Source organism: Cynocephalus volans, chromosome 6 (assembly GCF_027409185.1).
Source record: "Cynocephalus volans isolate mCynVol1 chromosome 6, mCynVol1.pri, whole genome shotgun sequence".
NCBI classification, from domain to species: domain Eukaryota; kingdom Metazoa; phylum Chordata; class Mammalia; order Dermoptera; family Cynocephalidae; genus Cynocephalus; species Cynocephalus volans.
Window position 1 is genome coordinate 147,334,892 of NC_084465.1, and position 23,077 is coordinate 147,357,968.

General features: G+C 38.9%; 1 protein-coding gene across 1 annotated transcript; it reads left to right on the forward strand.

Moving 5' to 3' along the window:
• Positions 1 to 9,579: 9,579 nt before the first annotated feature.
• On the forward strand, positions 9,580 to 21,675 carry LOC134381217 (lysozyme-like protein 1). Its single transcript, XM_063101293.1, has 5 exons — positions 9,580 to 9,598; positions 11,061 to 11,228; positions 11,683 to 11,841; positions 20,715 to 20,793; positions 21,606 to 21,675. Exons 2-5 carry the CDS (start codon positions 11,090 to 11,092, stop codon positions 21,673 to 21,675), a joined length of 447 nt encoding a protein of 148 aa, XP_062957363.1. The 5' UTR covers positions 9,580 to 9,598; positions 11,061 to 11,089.
• The last annotated feature ends 1,402 nt before the right edge of the window (positions 21,676 to 23,077 follow it).

Below are 23,077 nucleotides of genomic sequence, written 5' to 3' on the forward strand. Positions count from 1 at the left end.
ACTGAATGCTTACTTGGAACCAGACTTTGTACTACATGTTAAAATGCAATGAGGTGCCTCTCTGGGCTTCAGCTTTCTAATCTGTAAAAGAAGGTACTGTATTACAATATTTGGGGGGGTTTCACCTATTTTTTTTAAAAAAGAAAATCTCATTTTCATTGCTTTTATTATTTGTTTATAAATAGTTGTCTTTAATTTATAAACTTCTAGAATCCAGACTCATTATTGTGATTTTTTTCTGAATCTAAATTATACATTCAAAAGGTCACCAAACTATTGCAAGACGATTCAGTTCTCACCCTGGGAGCCTGCCAGCATTCAGAATGGAGGTAAACGTTAACCGGAATTTTAAACACATGCTTACAAATGACTGCAAACCTCAGATACAATAAATAAATGGCAGCGAGGGAATAAAGATCCCTAGAATTATCTTGTAAAACTTCTTTCCCGCTTGATAATGGCAACATAATCAGGATTCCAGCAGAGATGGGACCCTCCTTCTGGAGGATGAGTTCCAGGCTAAGGTGGTTTGGTCAGTAAGTCTTACCCCTGTTATCTGGCTCAAAGTAACAACTATTTTGCCATTGACAGGGGCCAGAAGTTGTAAGTTTGCGAGGTTTCTGATTTTTCTTATTCTGGGAGTGCACAGTTGGATTAAACGATGGAAAAAGTCATGCCACACAGTCATTTTCCTTTCAAGAAGTTAAGGAGAGTTCAGCCACAGTGCAAGTTCTTTCTGCATTTATCTTGGACTAAAAAAAAATGGAAATGGCTATAACACGATATGCTGACATATGAGAATAAAAATGGGGAGGGTTTGTAACAATGTTGGCAAAGAAAAGAGCTCTACCCATGGATAGGCATTTGTGGTGGGGGGAGAAGTAGCAAATTGTGGTGGGCAGGAGTGAACATTCACAATACACACACACACACACACACACACACACACACACACACACACACACACATTCTCCCAGGGTTGGAGCATAAATAACTAAAGAAATTCCTGGGGTACCACAAAGGTTAGTAAATATGTGTTTCACGGAGTCATGAATGTTATCCTACCGTCTTGAACTGTGCCTGAAGCAAATAGTGTTTGGGACCCTGGAGAACTCTCATGCATTGGGCAAATGTCAAAAATGCCAGGGAACAGAAACAATAAAAATGATGCAGTGAAAGATGAGTGGAGCATGAAAGATACATGAAGGATTCATGTCAGACCCGTCCACCTGCCTCCAGGCTGGGCAGAACACACCCAGCAGGAGACCTGTCTAACCCTAGCGTAGTAGGCTCTAAAGTAACAGTTCTTAATATTTGGGAAGTCCCAGATTGCTTTGAGAATTTGGTTGAATTTAGAGTCTGTCCCCAGAAAAATGTACACCAATACTCCCACTTTGAATACAATTACAGATTTTTCAGGTCACCTTAAACTTTGGACTAAGAACTCCTACTCTTACTAGAAAATACCCCTAGACCTTACTGATGAATGAATGTTAATAGTGAATGGCCTCATATTTCTTCATCAAAAGAACTGTCACATCTGCCTGTTGCTTTTGCCTAAGACTTCATTTTCTTCACCATGTTATAATAATCGTCATAGTAGTGATCTGTACTAATGATGATAATCAATACATGCTGATCTCCTGTGATGTGCCAGGCATTATTCTAATAGTTTTCCCATATTTTCCCATTCGGTCTTCATTGCCACCCTATTGAAGAAGGCACTGTTATTATTCTATTTTACAGACAAGACAAACGGGGCACAGAGAAGATAAAGTAATGATTAATAGTTGGCAGGGCATAAGTTCATATCCTGGCAATCTGATTTCAGAGCTTGCATTCTTAATCTTCTAGTTTCTTCTACACATGAAACTGTTTCTATCCATGGCAATGAAAAATATGAAATTAAACAAGCCTATTATTCAAAAAAACTATGAACAAAAAGATTTTTAAAGAAAGTTTTTACCTTTTTTCTTCTTATTTCAGAGAAAGCATTCTAGATGGTAGCCTTGAATTTTTATCCAAGTACACATGCTTTTGTAAGGTTGGGTTGATCTACAATTCCAGTGGCCTCCTGCCATCCATCAGACTCACAGATTGGAACCCTACAAAAATCTACAAAAGAGTATAATGTTGATAAAGTGGGATATCAAAATATATGGGTGGGTCTCAAATGACCGATGGAGAAACCCATGCGTGGTCACTTTTAGAAAGATCTAGAGGGCAAAGACCAATTCTTTGCTGTGATATAGTTGGTACCTCTTATGTGTTTGGATTTTTGAAATAAGCTTATATGGCAGTTGTACCATCTTTGTACAAGCCTAAAATAGTGGAGGTGGTAACGGAATAACTAGAGGAGGGTAGGTCAAGGGTTATGACATAGAAGTGAAGTTTGTTTTTCTACAGTCTACCTCTGGGTGCTTGATGAAACATTCTTTTGCTGTGTTAATCCTGGCGGTGCTGTATTAGTCATAACGGGGACCTGCCACAATCCCTAGACTCCTATCAAACGTAGCAATTATCAGCCCCCAGATGGCATAATGGCTCCCCCACTGGTCTATAACAATGTCAGAAATCTGAGTACTAGGAGCTTATTGATTTGGGTTAAGGCAGTATCTTTTCATTTTTAAACAGATTTGAAACTAACTCTTATTCAGATTCCCAACATCTAAGCTCCCTCCATGTTCCCTACCCCCACAAAAAGTAGAGCTAGAGAGCAAGTCATATTGCCCTGAGGATGGGGGGAATCTGTTGACCTCCCAGTGGCTCAGACCTCCTGGCGTGGGGCTGGGTGGCAGGGTGTGGGGGCTCCTGAGGCACCTCCATAGGGCTTTTAGTCTCCAAAGAACACAGTTTGAAAACCATGAAAGTGGCTCAAGACACTGCATTCTGAAGATGTCTCAGTTAATACTGTAATTCTCCTGGAAAATTTACACCTTGAGTCAATCTCAGTGATTAATGCTAGGTTGTGAATCCATTTGCCCAGGTGAGCTCAAAGGGAATAGGCCATCGGCAGTGTCAATATTAACAGGAGACAGGGAGGGGACTAGCTATGCAAACTCTCACACTTTAGTGGGGATTCTGATCACCTGGGGAGTATATGAAAACTCAGATTCCTAGCCCCCACACTTCCAATCCGGATTCAGTAGATGTAGACTGAGATCAAGAAAATTTTAACACAGTTTTCCAGTGGTTCTCAGCCTGGCGGTGGGGACCACGCTTTGAAAGACACTGGTAAAAACATGGCAGACCCATTTGTAGGAAATACCCACAATAGGTAAATCCATAGAGACAGAACACAGTTCAGTGGCTACCAGGCCTGGGGAGTGGGAAATGGGCAGTGACTTCTTTTATGGGTTTCCTTTTAAGGTGATGAAGTTCTGGAACTACAAAGTAGCAACGGATGTGCAACGTCGTGAACGAACTTAGTGCTCTGGATTCTACTATTAAAAATGGTTAAGATAGTTAATTGTATGTTATGTGTATTTTACCATGACAAAAACCAAACACAGCTCACATTTAAAGCCATTGCTGCCATCATCACCACTGAGATGTGCACGTCTATTTGTTGCATTGGTCTGAGCTTTGCAGCTGATTGCTCTGTGTAGGTAAATGTGTAAGTCAGTTTAGCAGCTGGAATCTTCTACCTGTGTTGTCTGGCCCCAGATAAGTGGATTGAGAATAATGAATCCATTTATTCCTTTTTATTTATTGCAATATAAGGCAATTTAGAACACACAGGATATCACCAATATGGTCCCATTTTATACAAAAAATAAGTGGGATCGGACTATCAGTAGGACTAAGTTAATAAGGTTAGTTTTATGAAAATGAGGCCCTTAAATAATAGAATCTTCACAATAATTTGTAATGAGAAGAGGAATGACTTCGGAAATCTTTTGTGCCACATGTTTGCTGAGTCTCTCATTGGCAGAGTAGTTAAAAGTGCTGTCATAGTTAGGGATTAGTCATTTTATTTTACAATAAACAAGTATTTGCTCAGCTTTTCTTTGATAAGTGGCTATCAGCAGTATGCTAACTAGTATATTAAATTTATCTTGGATAATTTTAGAATTACAGAAAAGTTGCACAGATAGTATGGCATATCCTCACACACCTTTCATCCAGCTTCCCTAACAGGATCTTACCTATCCACAGCACAGTTGTCAAAACTAAGAAATTAACATTGGTGTGAACTGTTAACTACAGACTTTATTCAGATTTCACCAGTTTTCCTAACGTCCTTTTTCTATCCCAGGATCCAACCCAGGACACCACATTGTATTTAGTAATCCTATTTCCTTAGTCTCTTGTAGTCTGTAATAATTTCAGTCTTGCTTTTCGTGATTTTGATGCATTGGAAAAGTACCAATCACGTATTTTGCAGAATGTTCCTCATGTGGAGTTTTACTAATGTTTTCTTATGATTAGACTGGGGTTGTGGGTTTGGGGGAGGAAAACCAAAGGGGTGAGATGCCCTTGTCATCACGTCACGTTAGGCGCTGTAACATGACTCATCCCCAATGAGGTTAACCTTCACCACTTGGCTAAGGTGGAGTCTACTACGTTTCTTCACCATGAAGTTACTATTTTCCCCTTTCCACACTCTATCTGTTAGAAGCATATAACTAAGCCCAGCCTCTACTCAAGGAGGAAAATTAATCTCCATTTCCTGAAGGGGGGATTATCTCCATCGATTATTTATAATTCTTCTGTAATCGACTTGTCCCTTCTTCCCATATATTTATTCAATCATTTATTTATACCAGTATGTACTCATAGCTATTTATTTTGCTCTCTGAGTTATAATCCATTGCTATATTTTGTTGGTCAAATTGTCCCAGTTTTGGCCATTGGGAGTTTTTTCAGTTTGGCTCCTGTGTCCCTTTGATATGTTCATTGTTCCTTTCTCTGTCTGTCTGTCTCTCTCTCACACACAGAATTTCCTTATTTTCTGGCACCAACAGGATGCTCCAGGCTCATCTAGCATCATCCCTGCCCCAGTCCTAAAAATCATCTGATTTTCCAAGGAGTCCTGGTTCCTTTCATTGCACAATGGTACCGGAAGCAAGATCCAGCTGCTGAGCATACTCATTGCCACCGGAATGTCACTGTCTTTAGGTCTCTTCAGCAAGTAGAGTTAAGAAATAAATGCATGTATATTAACTCATGTATACACACATACCTATATTGATTCCTATATTTATCTATTTGTCTGAATAGAGATACGTCAGACTCTAATCCACAGGGTTTATGCTAGCCTTCCTCTTTTGCTTATTTGCAACTTCGTTCTGACAGTGTGAAATCTGGTTTCCATTATCTGTAATTTATTTGCTCATTTGTTTAACTCTAGTGTACATGTAAAGTAGTTTTCCAGAACTGCTAGCCTTTATTCCCTGTGTGAAACAAACTTACCAACCAAAGTTCAGTGTTTATATACAGATCTTTTTGTCTTTAGACTTAAAACATACGGTTAAAACACTGTTTCCCAAAGTTACCTACAACAGTAACTCTCTCCCGGCTCCTTCAGTGGTTATGTCGTACATCTCTAATATGGTTAGGTCTTTTTCTTTCTTTTCACAGTCTGAATTCAATCCTGGAATCCCCCAGATCCTGGTTGATTTTTTAAAAAAATTGTGTACAATGAATTCTACTCTTTGTGGTCTATGGTTCTACAGGTTTTGACAAATTCATGAAGTCATGTATCCACTACTTCAGTACTATTGAAAACAACTCCATTGACCTAAACTTTCTGTTATATGGTTCCTTTGTAGTCAACCCCTCTCCAATCCCTGGCAACAACTAGTCTGTTTTCTATTCCCATAGTTTTGTCTTTTCCATAATGCCTCATATATGGAATTGTATAATGAATAGCCTTTTGGCTTTTTTCACTTAGCAAGATGCATTTAAGATGTATCCATGCTGTTGTGGGAATTGTGGGGCTGGGAAGCTGTTACACATTTTCTCCACATCATAAAGGACAGGGCAGACACCTCTATAACAAAAGACACGTTAAAAAAAAGAAAACCCATATTTATTTAATCAACTTTTCACATGATATAGGAGCCTTCAGAATTAAGACGCAAAGACACAAAGGAAAATGTCTATTTTATGTTTAGTTTTAAGAAAGCCATGTAGAAATGTTGTGATCTAATAATAATAGACTGAGTGGGAAAAACTAGCAAGGGTGTCTGCTCAGATTCTTCTTGGACTCTGAGTAGTATTCTTTTCTTCTGAGTATGGGGCAGGACCCCTTCTGAAATGAGGGTCTTATGACCTATCAGACGAGATAAGTCAAGGAATGCCTCTATGGCCAACTCTTATACAGAAAGGTAGGGAAAAGTTAGAGTAATATTTCTAGGTTTCATGGATGGTGTTAGAGAAGAGGGGTTCTGGTTTCTATGACCTGCCTTGGGGAAGAGGAATTCTAGTTTCTATGGTTTGCCTTGCAGGTGAAAAGGGGAGGAAGAAGAAAGAAGGGCAGGAGAAGGTCAAAGTGAAACTTCATGCCTGAGGCCTTTCCAATGTCCTTAAGTTCAAAGTACTCAGCATGCCAAAGCACCATACTTTGGGGTATCATTTTCTGAGCTCCATCAGAATCAATAACTTGCTTTTTTTTACTGCTAAGTACTATTCCATTGTATGGTTATACCACAGTTTGTTTATACATTCCCCTGTTGAAGGACACCTTGGTTGCCTCCAGTTTTTAGTGATTATGAGTAAAGCTGCTATATACATTAGTTAACTCATTTTTGTGCAAACATAAATTTTCGGTTAACTTCAATAAATACTTAGGACTGTGATGGTTCATTTGTGTGATAAGTCTATGTTTAGCTTTGAAAGAAACTGCCAAACTGTTTTCCAAAGTGACTGTACCATTTTGCATTTTCTCCAGTGATAAGTGATAGTTCTCATTTCTCTGCTTCTTCATCATCATTTGGTATTATCTGTTTCTCTGATTCGTAGCAATTTTAATTGGTGAGAAGTGATATCTAATTGTGGTTTTAATTTACACTTCCCTAGTATATGCTTATTTGCCATTTGTATGTCATCTTTGATGAAATGTTTAAATTGTTTGCTTATTTTTTAATTGGTTTTTTTTTTCTTATTGTTAAGTTTTAAGAGTCTTTTATAAGTTCTGGATACAAGGCTTTCATCAGACATGTAATTTGTTAATATTTCTCCCAATTTATGGCTAGTTTTTTCACTCTTTTAATAGCATATTTCAAAAAGCAAAATTTTAAAATTTTGATCAAGTCCAATTAATGATTTATTTTCTTTCATGGATTGTGCTTTTGATATTGTATCTAAAATTTTACTGCCTAACTGAAGGACCTGCAGATTTTCTACATTAATTTCTACAAGTTTTATAGTTTTACTTTTTACATTTAGGTCTTTGATCCATTTTGAATTAATTTTCATACAACGTATGAGATATGTGTCCTTCAATATGGCTTGTTTTATTTTCAGTGTTGTTGTTTTGCACATAGACAGCCATTGATTGTTCCAGCACCATTTGTTGAAAAGACCATCATTTTTCCATTGAATAGCATTTGCATCTTCATAAAAATTTAGTTGGCTACATTTTTATAGGTCTATGTCTGGGCTCTCTGTTGTGTTCTGTTGATCTGTGTGTCTATCTTTTCACCAATACCACTCTGTCTTGTTTACTACAGCTTTATAATTAAGTCTTAAAGTTAGGTAGTAGGGATCTTTCAATTTTTTTTTTTTTTTCGAATAGTTTTGGTTATTCTAGTCTCTTTGTCTTTCTGCAAAAGTTTTAGGATCATCTTATTGATATTTCCAAAACAATTTTCTGGGATTTTGATTGGGATTCATTGAAGGTGTAGATCAAACCTTAATAATATTGAATGTTTAAATTCATGGACATGGTATATCTTTTCCATTTATTTTGATCTTCTTTGATTTTTTATCTATTTTATAATTGTCAGCATGTAGATCCTGAACATATTTTGTTAGACTTAAATTTAAGTACTTCATTTTTGAGGGCTATTGTAAATGGTATTTTTTTTAAATTTTAAATTCTATTTTCTATTGCTGGTATGTAAGAATATGAATGACTTTTGCATACTTACCTTGCATACACTGACTTGCTGAACAGGAGTTTTTGAAGAATAAAAAGGCACTTAATTTGTCCCTATTTTCTCACTGATTAGTAAAATTCCTATTTCAAAGCATTTTGAAAAAAGACATTTGAAGAATAAACCTGTGCATTCTCTCACATTATAGACAATTCACAGAAAAAGATCCACAAATGTTCCCTAAACACACACACACACACACACACACACACAAAAGCTCAACCAGCTTGAAATAAGGGAAGTAGAAATTGAAACTACGCTGAGATACCATGTTTCATATCTCAGATTGGAAAATATTGGAAACTTTGGCAACACAGTGTGCTATCCAGGCACTGGGGAAAGAGCTTCATCTCCCTGATGAGCCCCTGTGGAAGGCAATTTGACAATATCCATTAAAATGACAAAAACACTTTTTGACCCAGTAATTCCATTTCCAGGAGTTTATACTACAGATATTCTTGCAAAGGTGCAAATGACATATGTACAAGATTATTAATTGTAATATGTTTATCAAAGAATAAAGAAATTAATGTGCATTAATATGGAATTGGCTAAGTATGTTAAATTAAATCTACACAGTGTAATACTATGTAGACTTAGAAACAGACTTCAGTAAAACCTTTGCATTATTAACAGGTAGAATTTAAGAAAATATAACATCTAGCTATGTGCAGCCAACAATAAACATCTACTTAGATCTACGTATCTCAATGAAAATTAGTTTCAAATGTGTCATTGAATCTGAGCATGGAAATAAATGGAACCTGAAGCCAGTTCTTTAATTCTTGATTCACAATGTGTTAAGCCAAAGTTTTCAAAAATAATGAAATCATGTTGATCTCACTAAACACATTTCATCAATAACAATTTAAATGCAGAAAATAAATTTTGTGCTGCTAAGAAACTTTTGAAATATTAATTTCACCCTCCATCTCATCATTTTTCAAATTTTGGTTTTATTTATGTTTATAATTTACATAGCATATTAGTACAGAAGTACAGGAGTGTGATTTATAACTTAACATACACCTCTTGGGGGTACACGCTTAACTTCCTTTGTTGATGGGATTTGTGATCTAGCATGGAGACTGCTTTAAAGATAAGCTCTCACTCGGGTCTGAGGCCCTGGCCAAGTTGAGTAGTTGAGGAGGCCTGTTGAGGGGGAAGAAGAAAAAACAGAGGTAGGAAAGCCCAAAATGTAGTTGTCACCTGCCTCTGAACACAGGAGTGCAGGATATTAAGTCCCAAGAAGTAGAATTCTAGAATCTCTAGGCAGCTGGAAACAAAGGAATTAAGAATTCTTTTTTTCTCTGTGACTCTAAGGTTCTCGAGGGACGAAAGGACCATCGGTGCCTTGTAAGAATCACGGATGGCTTCACGGGAGGCAGGAAGTTCATGTGAGCTGTCAGTCGCTGATTGAGTGAGTAGATCAGTGTTTCTCCCACAGAATCACCTGAGAAATCAGTGTCTGGGGGCAGGCACCAGGAATCTGCCTTCTCAATGTGACCTAAGTTACTCTGATGAAGCCACCTGTCCCAAAGAAACAGCAATGTCAAGCCCTGGCTTGAAGGAGGTCGAATATTATGCCTGGGGCCACCCTTGCTGTGGGATTTTGTTTTGATTTATTTGAAACCAGTAGGATCTTAAGGCAGAGGATGGAAATCAACTTTGTTTATAAGCTCTGCATGTTAAACCTCATTTGTCTGACTCTCAGAGAGGCAGCAATGCTATATGCCAGGGACTGGCACATTTTTTCCGGAAAGGGCCAGATAATAAATATTTTAGGCATTGTGCTCTATACAGTCTCTAACACAACTACTCATCTCAGCTGCTGTAGTGTGGCAGCAGCCATAGACAATAGATTATCAGATGGGTGTGGCTATGTTCCAATAAAACTTCACTTAACAAAAGCCGGCCTCTTTGCTGACCCCTGCCATTCCCAAATATGTATTCTGCATACCCCGTATGAAATGTAGTTCTCTATTGTTTCATTCCTTTAAAGCCCTCATTGTGGTTCTCTGTTCTGGCCTTGCTGAATATGCAGACCCTTTTTTAGTCTAGCCTCTGAACAGTTTTCAGAAATTTCACTTCTCCCCCTTTCCAAAAAGATTGCTATATTTGGGGAAGACATTATTTCAAGACAGGAAGAGCTTGTGGAAAACCAACAGCCAGCAAGAGATGGAGCTCTTGACCCTATTCCTATTTTAAATAATTCAGTGGGGGTCTCCTTATCGCTCCCCAAACCCACCATCCAACACTTTCCTCCTCTTATGACCTATCATCCATCTGCTCTTGTTTACCCAACATATGCCAGATTTTTAGGAGACCCCCCCCCAGAGCAGCGGTGTGAGAGCCCAGAAAAACATCACATTTGCATTATGAGATAAAAGACTGATATTTTTAAATGCTCCCACATTTGGAATGGATCAAGAAAAGATAATAGAAAAAAGATAAGGTACTTAATATTCTCCCTTCAGTAAATCCCCAAACAATACATCTTCGAGTTGCCCCCACAGGCTTCCATTATTTCATCTCTGGCTGAAGTTGGGGGTCTGTTTCTGCACGAAAAGGGAATGCTTAGCCCTTGGTAATCTTTTTCTATTCATAGGGTTAAAATGAGAATCCTAGAAATGGCCTTTCTGGTTTCCACGTGGATGTCAATAAAGAAGGGTTAATTTCTTTGCTTCCCTGACCCCAGGAGCATAGCATTGACTTGGAAGTAACAGTGTGGAAAAGCCTTAGGAAAGTCCCTGCAATCTTATTCTGTCCCTGTGGTATACACTGTCTGTACTTTCTTTGTTCTTCCTTGATGGTGGTGGTTCAGAATGATTAAAAGTGACAGGAAATATCTAGGCAGTGCCGTCCACGACCGAGGCTGCCGGATTTTGAAGTTCCCATTGATGACAAACATAATCTTAGGATAAATCAAGATTGTCTGACCTGGTCTCCTGATCTTTGACAGGTTCTACCTCCAACAGACTTTGGGGATGAAGACTGCCAGCATCTTGGCCCTGATTGGCTGCCTGGTCACAGTCACTGAGTCCAGAATTTATACTCGTTGTAAACTGGCAAAAATATTTTCAAGGGCCAGCCTGGACAATTATGGGGGCTTTAGCCTTGGAAACTGTGAGATTTCTTTCTTCCTGTTCCCTTTCTGTCCTTGATCTCTATTGTGAGACATTGAGGGTCCCATTCATGCTCCCTTCTGTTTGTTCCCAACCTTTTCATATGGGCCTCCCCTCCTTCCTCCCCCACCCCTGATGTCCTTATTCCTGAAGTCCCATACTTATGACACCAGAGAGAAAAGGGGAAAATACTGCCTTCCCAGCTGGCCTCACAGGGGGAGGACCTGACTTTTAGTCTAGATGAGGCTCTGTCACTGGCGAGGTGTGCAGCTTCTGATGTGCTGTCCCTGCCCCTTGAGTGCCTCATGGGAGCCCTCCCTGCCCTGTCCTGTCCAAGGATCATTGGGAGGAGGCAATTAGGTAACATGGCTAAGGCAACTCTGTGTCCTCAGGACCAGGTTTAGACAAAGTGACACATTTCTTTTACTGGCACTTCTGGCCATTTTCCCCTCTAGGGATCTGCATGGCGTATTATGAGAGCCACTACAACACCACGGCTCAGACTGTCCTGGATGATGGCAGCATTGACTATGGCATTTTCCAGATTAACAGTTTCACATGGTGCAGAGAAGCGAAGACACAGGAGAAGAACCACTGTCACGTTGCCTGCTCAGGTACAGTTTTGCTTTTCCACAAGTATCATCCTCAGGGTTAAAGGCAAGAAAACTGATCATGGAATGTCCGTCCTTTTTCTGATTTAACTAAAATTTGGAGTTCAGATTTGCAAGTAGCTCTGTTCCAGACCAATAAATTATTTAACAGTTCCCCACCATGGCACTCAGGATCTTGTAGCCTACTTGTTCCGAAGATGGCTTGTTCCTTCTAGGACAGTTTTTATCAAGTCTGCCACAAAAACAGGGGGATGGAGAAATGACCTGACTGCCAGCTGCTTTCCATAAGCAATTCACACAAAGGGTTCAGTTCGTGCGTCTTTGTGGAATGAGACAAATAAATGCACTTTATATTTCTTAAACAGAGAAATTAAGCTAGAATTCACTTCCAAGTATTCAAGAATGACTGCACCTGTGTGCACAACAGTAAGACTAACACAATACAGCAGACATGAATTCTGCTTTACAAAACCTTTATAGGATGAGGGAAGAGAATATGCTCTTATATGAAGTTAAATAAATGACTTTAAGCAGGCGTAGACTGGGTGCTGTGAGCTCCAGAGGAAGTGATAGTATTAAGAAAATCATGGGAAGTTCTGTAGACACAGTGACATATGACCTGAGACTTGGAAGATAGATACAATTTGGGTGTTCAGAGATAAAGTGATTCCAGAGAAGAGGAACAGCAGAAGCAAAGAGGGCCTTGTGGGAAGATGTGGGGCATGCACAGGAAGAGCAAGGTGGTGGATGCTGACGAGGAATAACAGGAAATATGGTGGAAGGGCCTTGAGAGCCAGGAAAGGAGCTTGCATTGCTTTTGTCCTGCAATCGGAAGCCAGCAGAGGTCAGTTGGTTAAGCACTGCTTCAGAAAGATTAACCTGCCAGCAGGGTGTGAGATAGATGAAAGAAGAGACCATTTAAGTGCCACTGCAATTGTCAAGGTAAGAGATAAAAGGACCTGAATGATGGTCACAGTCGGAAGCATGGAGGAGAGGGGTCCGGTGCGAGAGATACTGAACAGGTAGAAGAACAGGGATCAGTAAAGGATTGTCTTGTTGGCTTTCCTTCTAGAATGTGAGTCCCATGATGGCAGGGAGTTTTGTCTATTTCATTCATTCATGTGTGCTCAATGCCTAGAATGGTGCCTGGCCATTGCAGGGGCTCAGTAAACATTTACTAAATAAATGGGTGGAGAGAATGAGGAACAAGGAGGAAATCAAAGTCATAAAATATCCTATGGCAAATTATTTGGGAGTAGGGAATAAATTGTGTTTTAATTTCTCTTTGCCACAAACAAGATAATCAGTATATATGTTTGGATGTAGGACTGTCAGAATATGTTAATTTATCTAGTAAATTATCCCTACCACTACGTTAATACAAAATGCTCACTACCTCCTTGGGCAGATCACCCAGTTAATCAGTTTTTAATTTAGAACATTCTAGGGGAAGGCCAGTTAGCTCAGGTGGTGCTCACAAGGCCATCTGTGTGGATCCGCCTCCAGTCGCACTGAACATGGTCAGGAGGGGTAGAGAGTGGATCTGTAGGGCAAAGAGGAGGTATCCAGCATAGCTCCCAGGCAGCCTTCCTCACAAAACTGTGGGAGAGGTTGCTCCACCAAAAGGACCAAGTAAACTGGTAAAGATGAAGACATAGATCCAGGAAACAAGGGACCCAAGAGGAAAAAGGCAAAGGGGATGCCCATCATGACTGTGAGGGATGATCTCAGGATGAATTTGTATTACTGATTTCTAATTGCATCCCACTGAGGTCACGGAATATAGTCTGTATGGTTTCAAACTGTTAAAATTATTTGAACCTGTTTTATAGCATAGTATATGTATGTTATGGTGAATGTGCATTTGAAAAAAATGTGTATTCTATAGTTGGTGGATGTTTTATAAATTACTGTTATATCCTTTCTTACTTATCCTATCAAAGGATGAAAAAGACATACTGAAATTTGTAACTATCATTATGGTCCTATCTATTTCTCTTTTCAGCCTTGTTAGTTTTTGAAGCTTTGTTATTAGGTGCATGCTTATTGAGGATTGTTATGTCTTCTTGATGAATTGACCCTTTTATAACTAGAGCCAACATGCCTCCTTAACTCTACTTACCCAGGACTCTACTTTGTCTACAGCAATACAGCCACTCCAACTTTCTTCTGGGAAGTATTTGCATGGTATATTTCTCTCCATTCTTTTACTTTGTAACCCATCTGTGTCTTTATATTTAAAGTGAATTTCTTATAGGTAACCTATAGTTATTTGTTGTTTTTATATCCATTCTGACACTCACTGTTTTTCAACAGGAGTGATAAGACCATAGGTCAACAAATGTTTTCCTAATGGGCCAGATAGTAAATATTTCAGGCTTTGTAGAAAATATGTTTTCTATTGCAACTACTCAACCATGACATAGTGAGAAAGCAGCCACAGAAAATATGTAAATGATGGGCTGGCTGTGTTCCAATAAGGCTTTATTTACAAAAACAAGAGGCTGGCCTGGGGGCCACAGTTTGCTGAACCTTGATTTGACCATTTATATTTAATGTGATTACTGATATGGCTAGTCTTAAATCCCATCTTGCTATTCCATTTTCTATTTGTGCCATCTATTATTCTTGGCACCATTTTTTCTGCCTTCTTTTGAATTAATTGAATATTTTTCAATATTCTCTTTTATTTCCTCCATTGGCTTATTAGCTATACCTCTGTTTTATTTTTAGTAGTTATTCTAGAGTTTACAACAAGCAGCATCATCCTATCACATTCCACCTTTAAATACACAAACAACATATGAATTTTGTAACAATATACTTCAGTTTTCTCAATCTCATCCTTTGTGCTATGTTGCCATATATTTTACTTCTATGTGTTATATACCTCTCAATGCATTTTTACTATTTTTGCACTAAACAATTTTTTTTCACATAATTTTTTTAAATGAGAAAACAAGTTTTATTATATTTATCTCATACAGGGGGATCTTCAAAAAGTTCACAGAAAGATTTGTATCATCTCTTAATTCCATTTTTCCATGAACTTTTGAAGTATCTATTTCCAACACTCTTCATTCCTTTGGTGAATTCATCTGGGCAGGGAGTTAATTGATTTAATTTTCTTTCAGCCTAAAGAGTGTCCCTTAACTTTCTTTTTTCTTTTTTTTTTTTTTTTTTGGAGTAGAGATCTGTTAGTAAGCATTATCTCAGCTTTTGATTATCTGAAAACATCTCTATTTCATTTTCATTTTCAAGGGATATTTTCTCTGTACATAAAATTCTAGGCAAGTTTTTGTTTTCCTCTCAAGTTGTCAAAGATATTGCATTGTCTTCTGGTTTGCCTTGCTAATAATGAGAAAACAGCAATTTTTTCCTCCTTGTTTCCTGTATGTAATGTGTCCTTTTCTCTCTAGCAGCTTTTAAGATTTTCTCTTTATCGCTGATATTCAGCAATTTGATTATGATGTGTATTATTTGTATTTATCTTACTTGTTATTTATGAACATTTTGGATCCTTGAGTTTATAATTTTAGATTTAGAAAAATTTTAGCCATTCTTTCTTTATAGGTTTTCTTTTCTCCTAAGATTCTAATAACATGTATGTTATATCATTAATGTTGTTCTATATGTCACTAAGACTCTTCACTTTTTTTTAGCCTTTTTCCCTCTCTGTATTTTATTTTCAATAGCTATATTGAAAGTGCTATATCTTCAAGTTCTCTGATCTTTTTCTGAAGTGCCTAATCTATTAAGTTCATTAATCGGATATTTCATTTCAGGTGTCATATTTTTTTCAGTACCAGGTCTTTTTTTTGCATCTTTAATTTCATTTTATTCATGGTTTCCTTTAAATCCTTAATATGAATAATCATATTTATTAGCACTGTTTTAAATTTCTTATTTGCTCATTCAGTCAACTCTGTTATTTCTGGGTCTTTCCATTGACTGATCTCTCTCCTGGCTTTTTGCCCATGTAATAATTTTTCATTTGATACTAGACATAGCATAGGTAACATCATCAGGTGTTTGGATTACATTGTCTTTCTTCAACGAGTGTTGGCTTCGTTTTGTCAAGTAATTAAGTTCATTCTGATCAGACTCACCCTTTTCAGGCTTGCTCTTAAACTTTGTTAGGGAAGTTCTAAGTAGGCTTTATGGCAGGGCTAGTTTAGTCCCACTACCAAGGCATGACACATGTCTTTCAAACGTCTCTTTCCAGCGTCCCAGGGGTTCAGCAGGTCTCGTCCCTCTGGCTGGTCAGAAATCGAATGTTCCCAGTCCCGTGTGACCTGTGAGTGTCCAACTCCCTGGTGGTCGTTTCCTGCCTCTCCTCCTGGAGTTTTACCCTTTGCACACCCAGTTCAGCCTTCAGCCAAAGACTCCCTGGAATTCCTATGCAGCTCTCTGGTGCTCTTCTCCTGGGTAACTCCTACCTCTCAGCTAGTCCTCTCCACAAATTCCAGCTGCCTTGGCCTCTGATTGCTGTCTCCTCCTCTTAGATTGTCATTCCCTGCCTGGGTTCTACTTCCTCGGTCTGGAAAGTTCCTCTGGGCAGAAAGTCATGGCAATGATAGGACTCACCCTATTTATTTTCTCTCTTTCAGGGATCATGGTCTTGTATTACCAGGTGTCCAATGTCTGAAAATAATTGTTTCACATATTTTGTCCAGGTTTTTAGCTGTTTATAGTGAGAAGAAAAATCTGTTACCCCATTATGGCCATGCTTGACTATACATACACCTTACGAATTTAATATTGTTCCATTTAGTTCTGATTAAGGAAGTCTGGGGCAAGACAATCTTTGAATCTAGGAAATTAAAGTGTTGGATGGTTCGTGTTTAGAGGTGAAGAGACACTCATATTTGTTTTCTCATCATAAAGAGAGTGGAATTTTTAGGGACAGCTTTAAAAAAGAAAACAGGATGTTGGTTTTATAGCCTAATTACTCCTCAGTGACTGGCCTCTCTCAGCCTCAGGCCAGAGAGGCTTTAATTATGAACACTATCATTCTGTCTCCTGTATTACAGAAGGAGGACCATTCATCATGGGAACCTGGAAACAAGTTAGCATTAGTGTATGTTTACAAGGCATATGACATTACCATGTGTATAGTATGCATGCACCCCACGCCCATCTTCTGAAACTACACAAACTCCTCACTCCCATTCCAAATCATGTTCCTAAAATTCCTGCCACCTTTCCTCAAGTTACTTGGACAGAAAAATTTTTATAGATTCATATATGTAAATTAAACATATACACATATATACACACATAAGTATATATATATCCATAGTTTACAAAATTCCTGATGTAATAGCAATCTTTATTTTCCTCCAACAGCACAGGTTTTGTTAAAATGAGAGACATTTAAGGAAAAGAAGGTGATTGCTGACTCTCTGTTCTCTAGTCCACTTACATTAATCACTATTTCTCATCAGCCTTGTATCTGAGTTGGCCTTTGTCACATTAAAGAGAGGAAAAAAATGTAGCTCGTGGGAATGGTAGCTATATTTTAGTTGGGAAGCAGAAGGATGCTGGCGACAGACAGAGAGACTTTCAAGTAGAACTAACTTAACTGAAAACAAGTAGCTCTTTCTGTGTAGACTGTTGCTGTGTGCTCTTGTTGGATGAGGAAGTATAAGCTATTTCATTCCATAATGCTTTACTGTTCAACATAACCCTTTCCTTATTCACATTCAACTGGACAGAATTGTCTATTTAAAGTAAATTGGGCAGAAACAATTATTGGCATGAATCCTTCTGAAAACGTGCTGCCTTAACTCATTTCTACCCCTCTGCTGCCCCTCTGTGGCTAATTCTTGTAACATCAGATTTTTTACTTCCCAGCCTCCATCTCCCTTTACATATTTTCCTAAGCAAATCCAGTCGGGTCCAACCAGCACTTCCAAAATGTCTCAATTGTGCAACAAAACATTATCACAAACTCAGATGCTGACAACCAGCTCCACACAGTCTAACTGCTGGGCCTGCATCACCTAATCCTGCTGTGAATGGTTACACAGGGTCTCCAGCCAAACAAATTGCCTTGCCCCAAATACAAGCCTTGCGCTTTGTGTACATGACTGGGATGTGCTCCAATCTTGGAATAATAGAATATGATCTGCTTCTTCCTCACTACGTGTAATCTGTGTCCTTCCCACCCCATGAGATTCCAGTGACCCCACTTCTAGGAAACATGCCCGACCACTTCCAAACGCAAGCCACAGTATCTCAGCCCTTATCAGCACTTATGCACACAAAATAAAGTGTTTCCAAGTAATCTGAGCAACCAAACACTTACCTGTGGATAACCTCATAGATAAATAATTAAGAACTAATAAAGTATTTATATTTTTGTTATCAACTTCATTAACATGTTGGGATGCATAAGCAGGAATCTGTTGGAAGGAAGAAATAGAGGAAAACAGAATTCAAGCCCTAGGTTGGAACACAGGTTCATTTACTGGGTGCGTGGCCTCATTTTGTAGAAATGATAATAGTATACACAGAAATGCTTGTTCCGAGGACTAATGGAGATGTTGCATGAAGAGAATTAACAGGTGCCTGACATAGAGGAAGATTTCTATGTGTTAGCTAAAAGTAATACTAAGTAGTAAGTATTCTAATACCTATATTTCTAGAAATAAGACAAAAGACTTTTATAAGCTGATATATCTTTATTTTTCACTGTAGAACTGTAAACCAAATACTAGTAAATTTGCATATATTGCTTCAATTGCTATCACTTACAGATGATGTCTTTTGTTAATTTTTCTCCTGGTTAATAGAATTTTGTTTTAAACAAAAAATAAGCCACATTTAGAATGAATTTGCTTAAAAGTAAGAAAGCAACATAATTAGCAACTAAACTAGCATTCTCAAAGAAAAATTCCACTTTCAACTGAGTTTACAAAATAACTTGGTATTGAAATGCAACATTTTAGGCTACCATTATTTTTGGTTATTTTTTCTGGTAATAAAAATAATTCACTTCTATTGTAAAAAGGCTAGGAAATATACAGCAAAGACTTAAGAACATTGGTGATCCCACGGTTAGGAGCTAATCCATCTTAAAATGCTGGTGAATTTATGACTATCTTTTTTTCCCTAAATCAGTACCATCCATTTGAACTTTCTGTGTGATGGAAATGTTCTCTGTCTGTACTGTCCAATATGAGAAGCACTAGCCACCAGTAGTTATAAAGCATCTGAAACGTGGCTAGAGCTCCTGAGGAACTGAAGTTTTCATTGTATTTAATATTAATTAATTTAAATTTAAATAGTCACATGTGGCTAATGACTACCGTATTGAACAGTGTAGCTCTTGACATTTATTTTTACAACACTGAGAAGTTAACATTACATTGGGAGTGTTCCCCTTATTATTAAATAGTCTGTGAAAACATGGTTTAACTAGCTTCTTATTTTATTATATGGAGGTATTATTATTAATTTAAACATTCTTAATTATGAGGCAATTCAATTTTTTCCTTTTTAACTCTTATAAATAAAGCTACAGTAAGCCACTTTGTAGATAAATCTTTGTTTGGAGTCATGATTATTTCCTTAGGATAGATCCAGAAAGAGATATTACCAGGTGGAAGGATAAGGACCTCATTACAGCTGTTGACACCTGCTGCTACATTGCTTCCTAAAGAGGGGGGCCCTCTACACTCCCACCAGCATGGACTCCAGAGTGCCTATGTCATTGAGCCTTTGTCCACATGGAGCATTACCCTATTCTTGAAAACATCTCTGCTTAATAGATAAAAGTATTATCAAGTGCTTTGGATTTTTCTGTCCTGGATGGGTGGTACTGGTGATCTGGGAGACAGACTGCCCCGATGCCCGCTAAGGGAAGATATGTTGCCCTGGCTGCATGTGAGTGGTGAGCAGACATTCTACCTGCCACCCGCTACGGGGTCTGCCTTAGCTACTGAGAGAGCTGCTCCTCACCCAGTGACTGAGTGAGGCAGAGGTGTATAGACCTGGCCATTTGGGCCTGACTTGGGCAACTCTGTGGGCATTATTCACTCCAGGGCTCCTTCCCGGGTTGGTCGAGGCTTTGTTGGGTCTGTATCACAAGTGGACATCTCTTTCTCCCCAGTCCTGCTTCCTTTCCATTTGTTCCACGGGTGTGGACCCCTAATATCTTGTACTCCCAAGCCCCTCTCAGCACCTATTCCTGGTGAACCCAACTCGCAACAGAAGTGACGTTGGACTTTTTATATTTATTTGCCTTTGTCTGTCATGTTATGTTGAGAAGGATGTCAAGGCCACTTCCGGGCAAGCAGGTAAGAGAGCTAATGTCAACTGATACATTTCAGTGGAGAGATTTATTATGTCTGAAGCGATAGGAAAGACAGTAATGACAAAGATTGGTGTATTGGACTTAAAATTTAATTTCTGCATATGAAAACACATTGCATAAATGGCTTTTAAAGGCACAAACTGAACAATTGCAATAGGCAAAATTTAAATATTTACCTGTGAATAGATCTTCCATGTCCAATTAACCCAAGTGGAAGAAATATTGTACTGTCCTGTCTGTCTTGTGTATTTCTTTAGGACATAAAAAACATTCTCCTATTGTGTTTTCTCTAAACACATATCCAAAAACCCTTCAGCTACTCCTCTAAAACTTCAAAAAGTCCAAGATAGGGATGGTTTGGGGAAGAAAAAAAAAAGTTATTTTATTTGTGAAGAAGTTCAGCAAAGATGAGAATATGGCTCTGTAGAGAGTCACAGTCCTTTTAACCCTGTTGTCTAAAAATAGCAAGAAAAGTAAAGAAAACTTGATCTGGAGTCCCCCCCCCCCCCACCAAATGACAAAGTCTCAGCTGACTTAAACTTCCTCTCTTTGACAGCCTTGATCACTGATGACCTCACAGATGCCATTATCTGTGCCAAGAAAATTGTTAAAGAGACAGAAGGGATGAACTATTGGTAAGAGTCTTTCCTTTGGAGACTTTGGCTGACATGGGTGAAACCCGCAGTGCGTCCATTCATCAGGGCTACAGTGGATGCTGTCAAACTGGCTTCCTCAGAGTGGGCCACCAATGTGAATGTGACCTTCTCCACCAGTATGTGGGTATGCTGTGAACATTATAGATGGGACCAGTACGGAGAAGAGAGAGGGGATTGAGTCAGGATAATTTGTAATTGCTTTTCATGGGAAGGTGTCTCTGAAAATGGAGAAAGAGGTACTTTCTAAGGTGCATTGGAAAGAGTTTTTCAAGTCAATACACCAGAGAAAAAAGAGCATAAGTCTGCTCTAGATTTGGATAAGATTTAGAGGGTGAGGGCAACACTTTGTGGGGAAAGAGGAAAAACATCAGTGAGAGAAGAATGACTATGGCTGTTACAGGATAACATAGCAGAAAACTTCCCTGGGTGGTGCATGGGACACTGCTTAGCTGTTGTTCCCATCGGCCCTGCTGCTGGGCTTCTAGGGAAGCTTGCTCAACAGGCCACCCACGTGGGGAACCCAGATTTGCAGAGATGTGGGTGTTTAACTAAATGGCTCATCCTTACAGAAGTTGTTTGCTTATTGCTGAGACCAGTAATGATTAGGAGAAAACCAGGAAGAGAAAAGTCTTAACAAGGCAAGAGGATAGAGTTCTTGGTTCTCAGAAGCCAATGAAACTCAACCCTGGGCACCGCTGGTTATTTTGGTTAATTAGCTCTGGGTTTTGAACCTGAGGATATTTGGATTGTCATGCTTCTTTCTGCTGTTCTTGCTTCTGCCTCCTCTTTAGGCAAGGATGGAAGAAACACTGCGAGGGCAGAGACATGTCAGAGTGGAAAAGGGGATGTGAGGTTTCATGAACTGGAAATGGACCAAAGACGCTTTGCAACGACTCCTTAGGATTTGTAATAACATCAAATGCTCACGTCATCTTGTCCCTTTCCCACCCCAATATTCCTTCTCAAAGCTGGAGAGGGAAAACTAAGTTATATTTGTAAGAAAATGAATATTTCCATTTAAATGTCTTCACTTCACCCTGACTCAGTTTCAATGATCTTTTAATAGCCCAATGGTTAAAAACCTGAAAAATCACTTCCAAAACGTTTTAGCCCTGAAAGGAACAAACTTCCCCTCTTCATTGTAAGGAGTCCTGGCTCCTGTGGCCCTGAAATGGCTGCTCATTCAAAAATTAGGTTCCCAAGTCAAGGAGAGCAGTAAGTGAATGACCTTCACAGGCCCATGAACCACAGTTTGCCAACCTCTGTCCTCAAGCATTAAGTCATTCTTCTCCCGGTCAGCAGACACTCACGACTTCCTCAGCTCAACACTGCTCAAGAGAATGTTCCTGATTCCTCAGAGGAGCCCTGATGGAAACTCTACTGGGGCCAAATAGATGAAAGGGCAGGTCTTACCCCCAGCGTCCAGAGTTTCCCATGTGATTTCCACATCCATTGAAATTAAACCTATCAAATTCTAAAACCACATTTACATCCTCAGGACAAAATTACTTGCAGTCTCAGACCTGCAGATTTTATTAGTTTGGTCAGGAATCTGGTGACCATCTAAAGGAAGTCTGATTACACATAGCAAGCGGGCTGAGGATCAGACCCCTAAGACATATTCCCAGAATGTCTTCTGCTCCAGGCGGGGATGGATCCCTCTACTGGCCCACACGGACCATTTGCTCTGCTCCTGCCGGGTTTTCTCTTGTCAAGTTTTCTGTCCACATGTCTCTGTCCTACTGGGGCAGAGTTGGTTGAAGCCGCCTTGTTCTAAGTAGAAGACTGAAGTTGGATGCCACCTAACCTAGAGAATGCACTAAACTGAGGTTTGTGGGAGAATTACTTATGCCAACAAATAGGTTTCCCACTTAGAAAGTCCCCACGAATCAGACTGATGGATACTGTGATAGCATCTGAATAACCCTTAAAGCCTCTCCTGTTGACAACTTCCCACGCTTTACTGTTGGTTTCTTTCGTGCCCACTGGCTTCACTTGCATGCATAGGCTTTAAAAAATCTAAACTGCTACTTGCCAAGAAAAAACCAATTTATATATTTCTAAACAAATATATAATCCTGGAACAATTTAATAGGCGCTACAAACCATGAGAAAAAAGCTTTTGAAACTCATGCAAGAATTGAAAAATAATTCTATAAGATGGCTAAAGAAAATTTTTGAAATGTAGACTCCGTTAAGCTGTACTAAATCAATAATCTGTCCCATAGAAGTCCATAAATATGCATTTTTCATTACATTATTA

What these genes read in the sequence shown, in the direction of transcription:
- LOC134381217 (XM_063101293.1), top strand. Translation starts at nt 11,090, where the DNA reads ATGAAGACTGCCAGCATCTTGGCCCTGATTGGCTGCCTGGTCACAGTC. An exon ending in CTGTCACGTTGCCTGCTCAG is followed by an intron (nt 11,842 to 20,714) that starts GTACAGTTTTGC and finishes TCTCTTTGACAG; the next exon opens with CCTTGATCACTGATGACCTC. An exon ending in ACAGAAGGGATGAACTATTG is followed by an intron (nt 20,794 to 21,605) that starts GTAAGAGTCTTT and finishes CCTCCTCTTTAG; the next exon opens with GCAAGGATGGAAGAAACACT.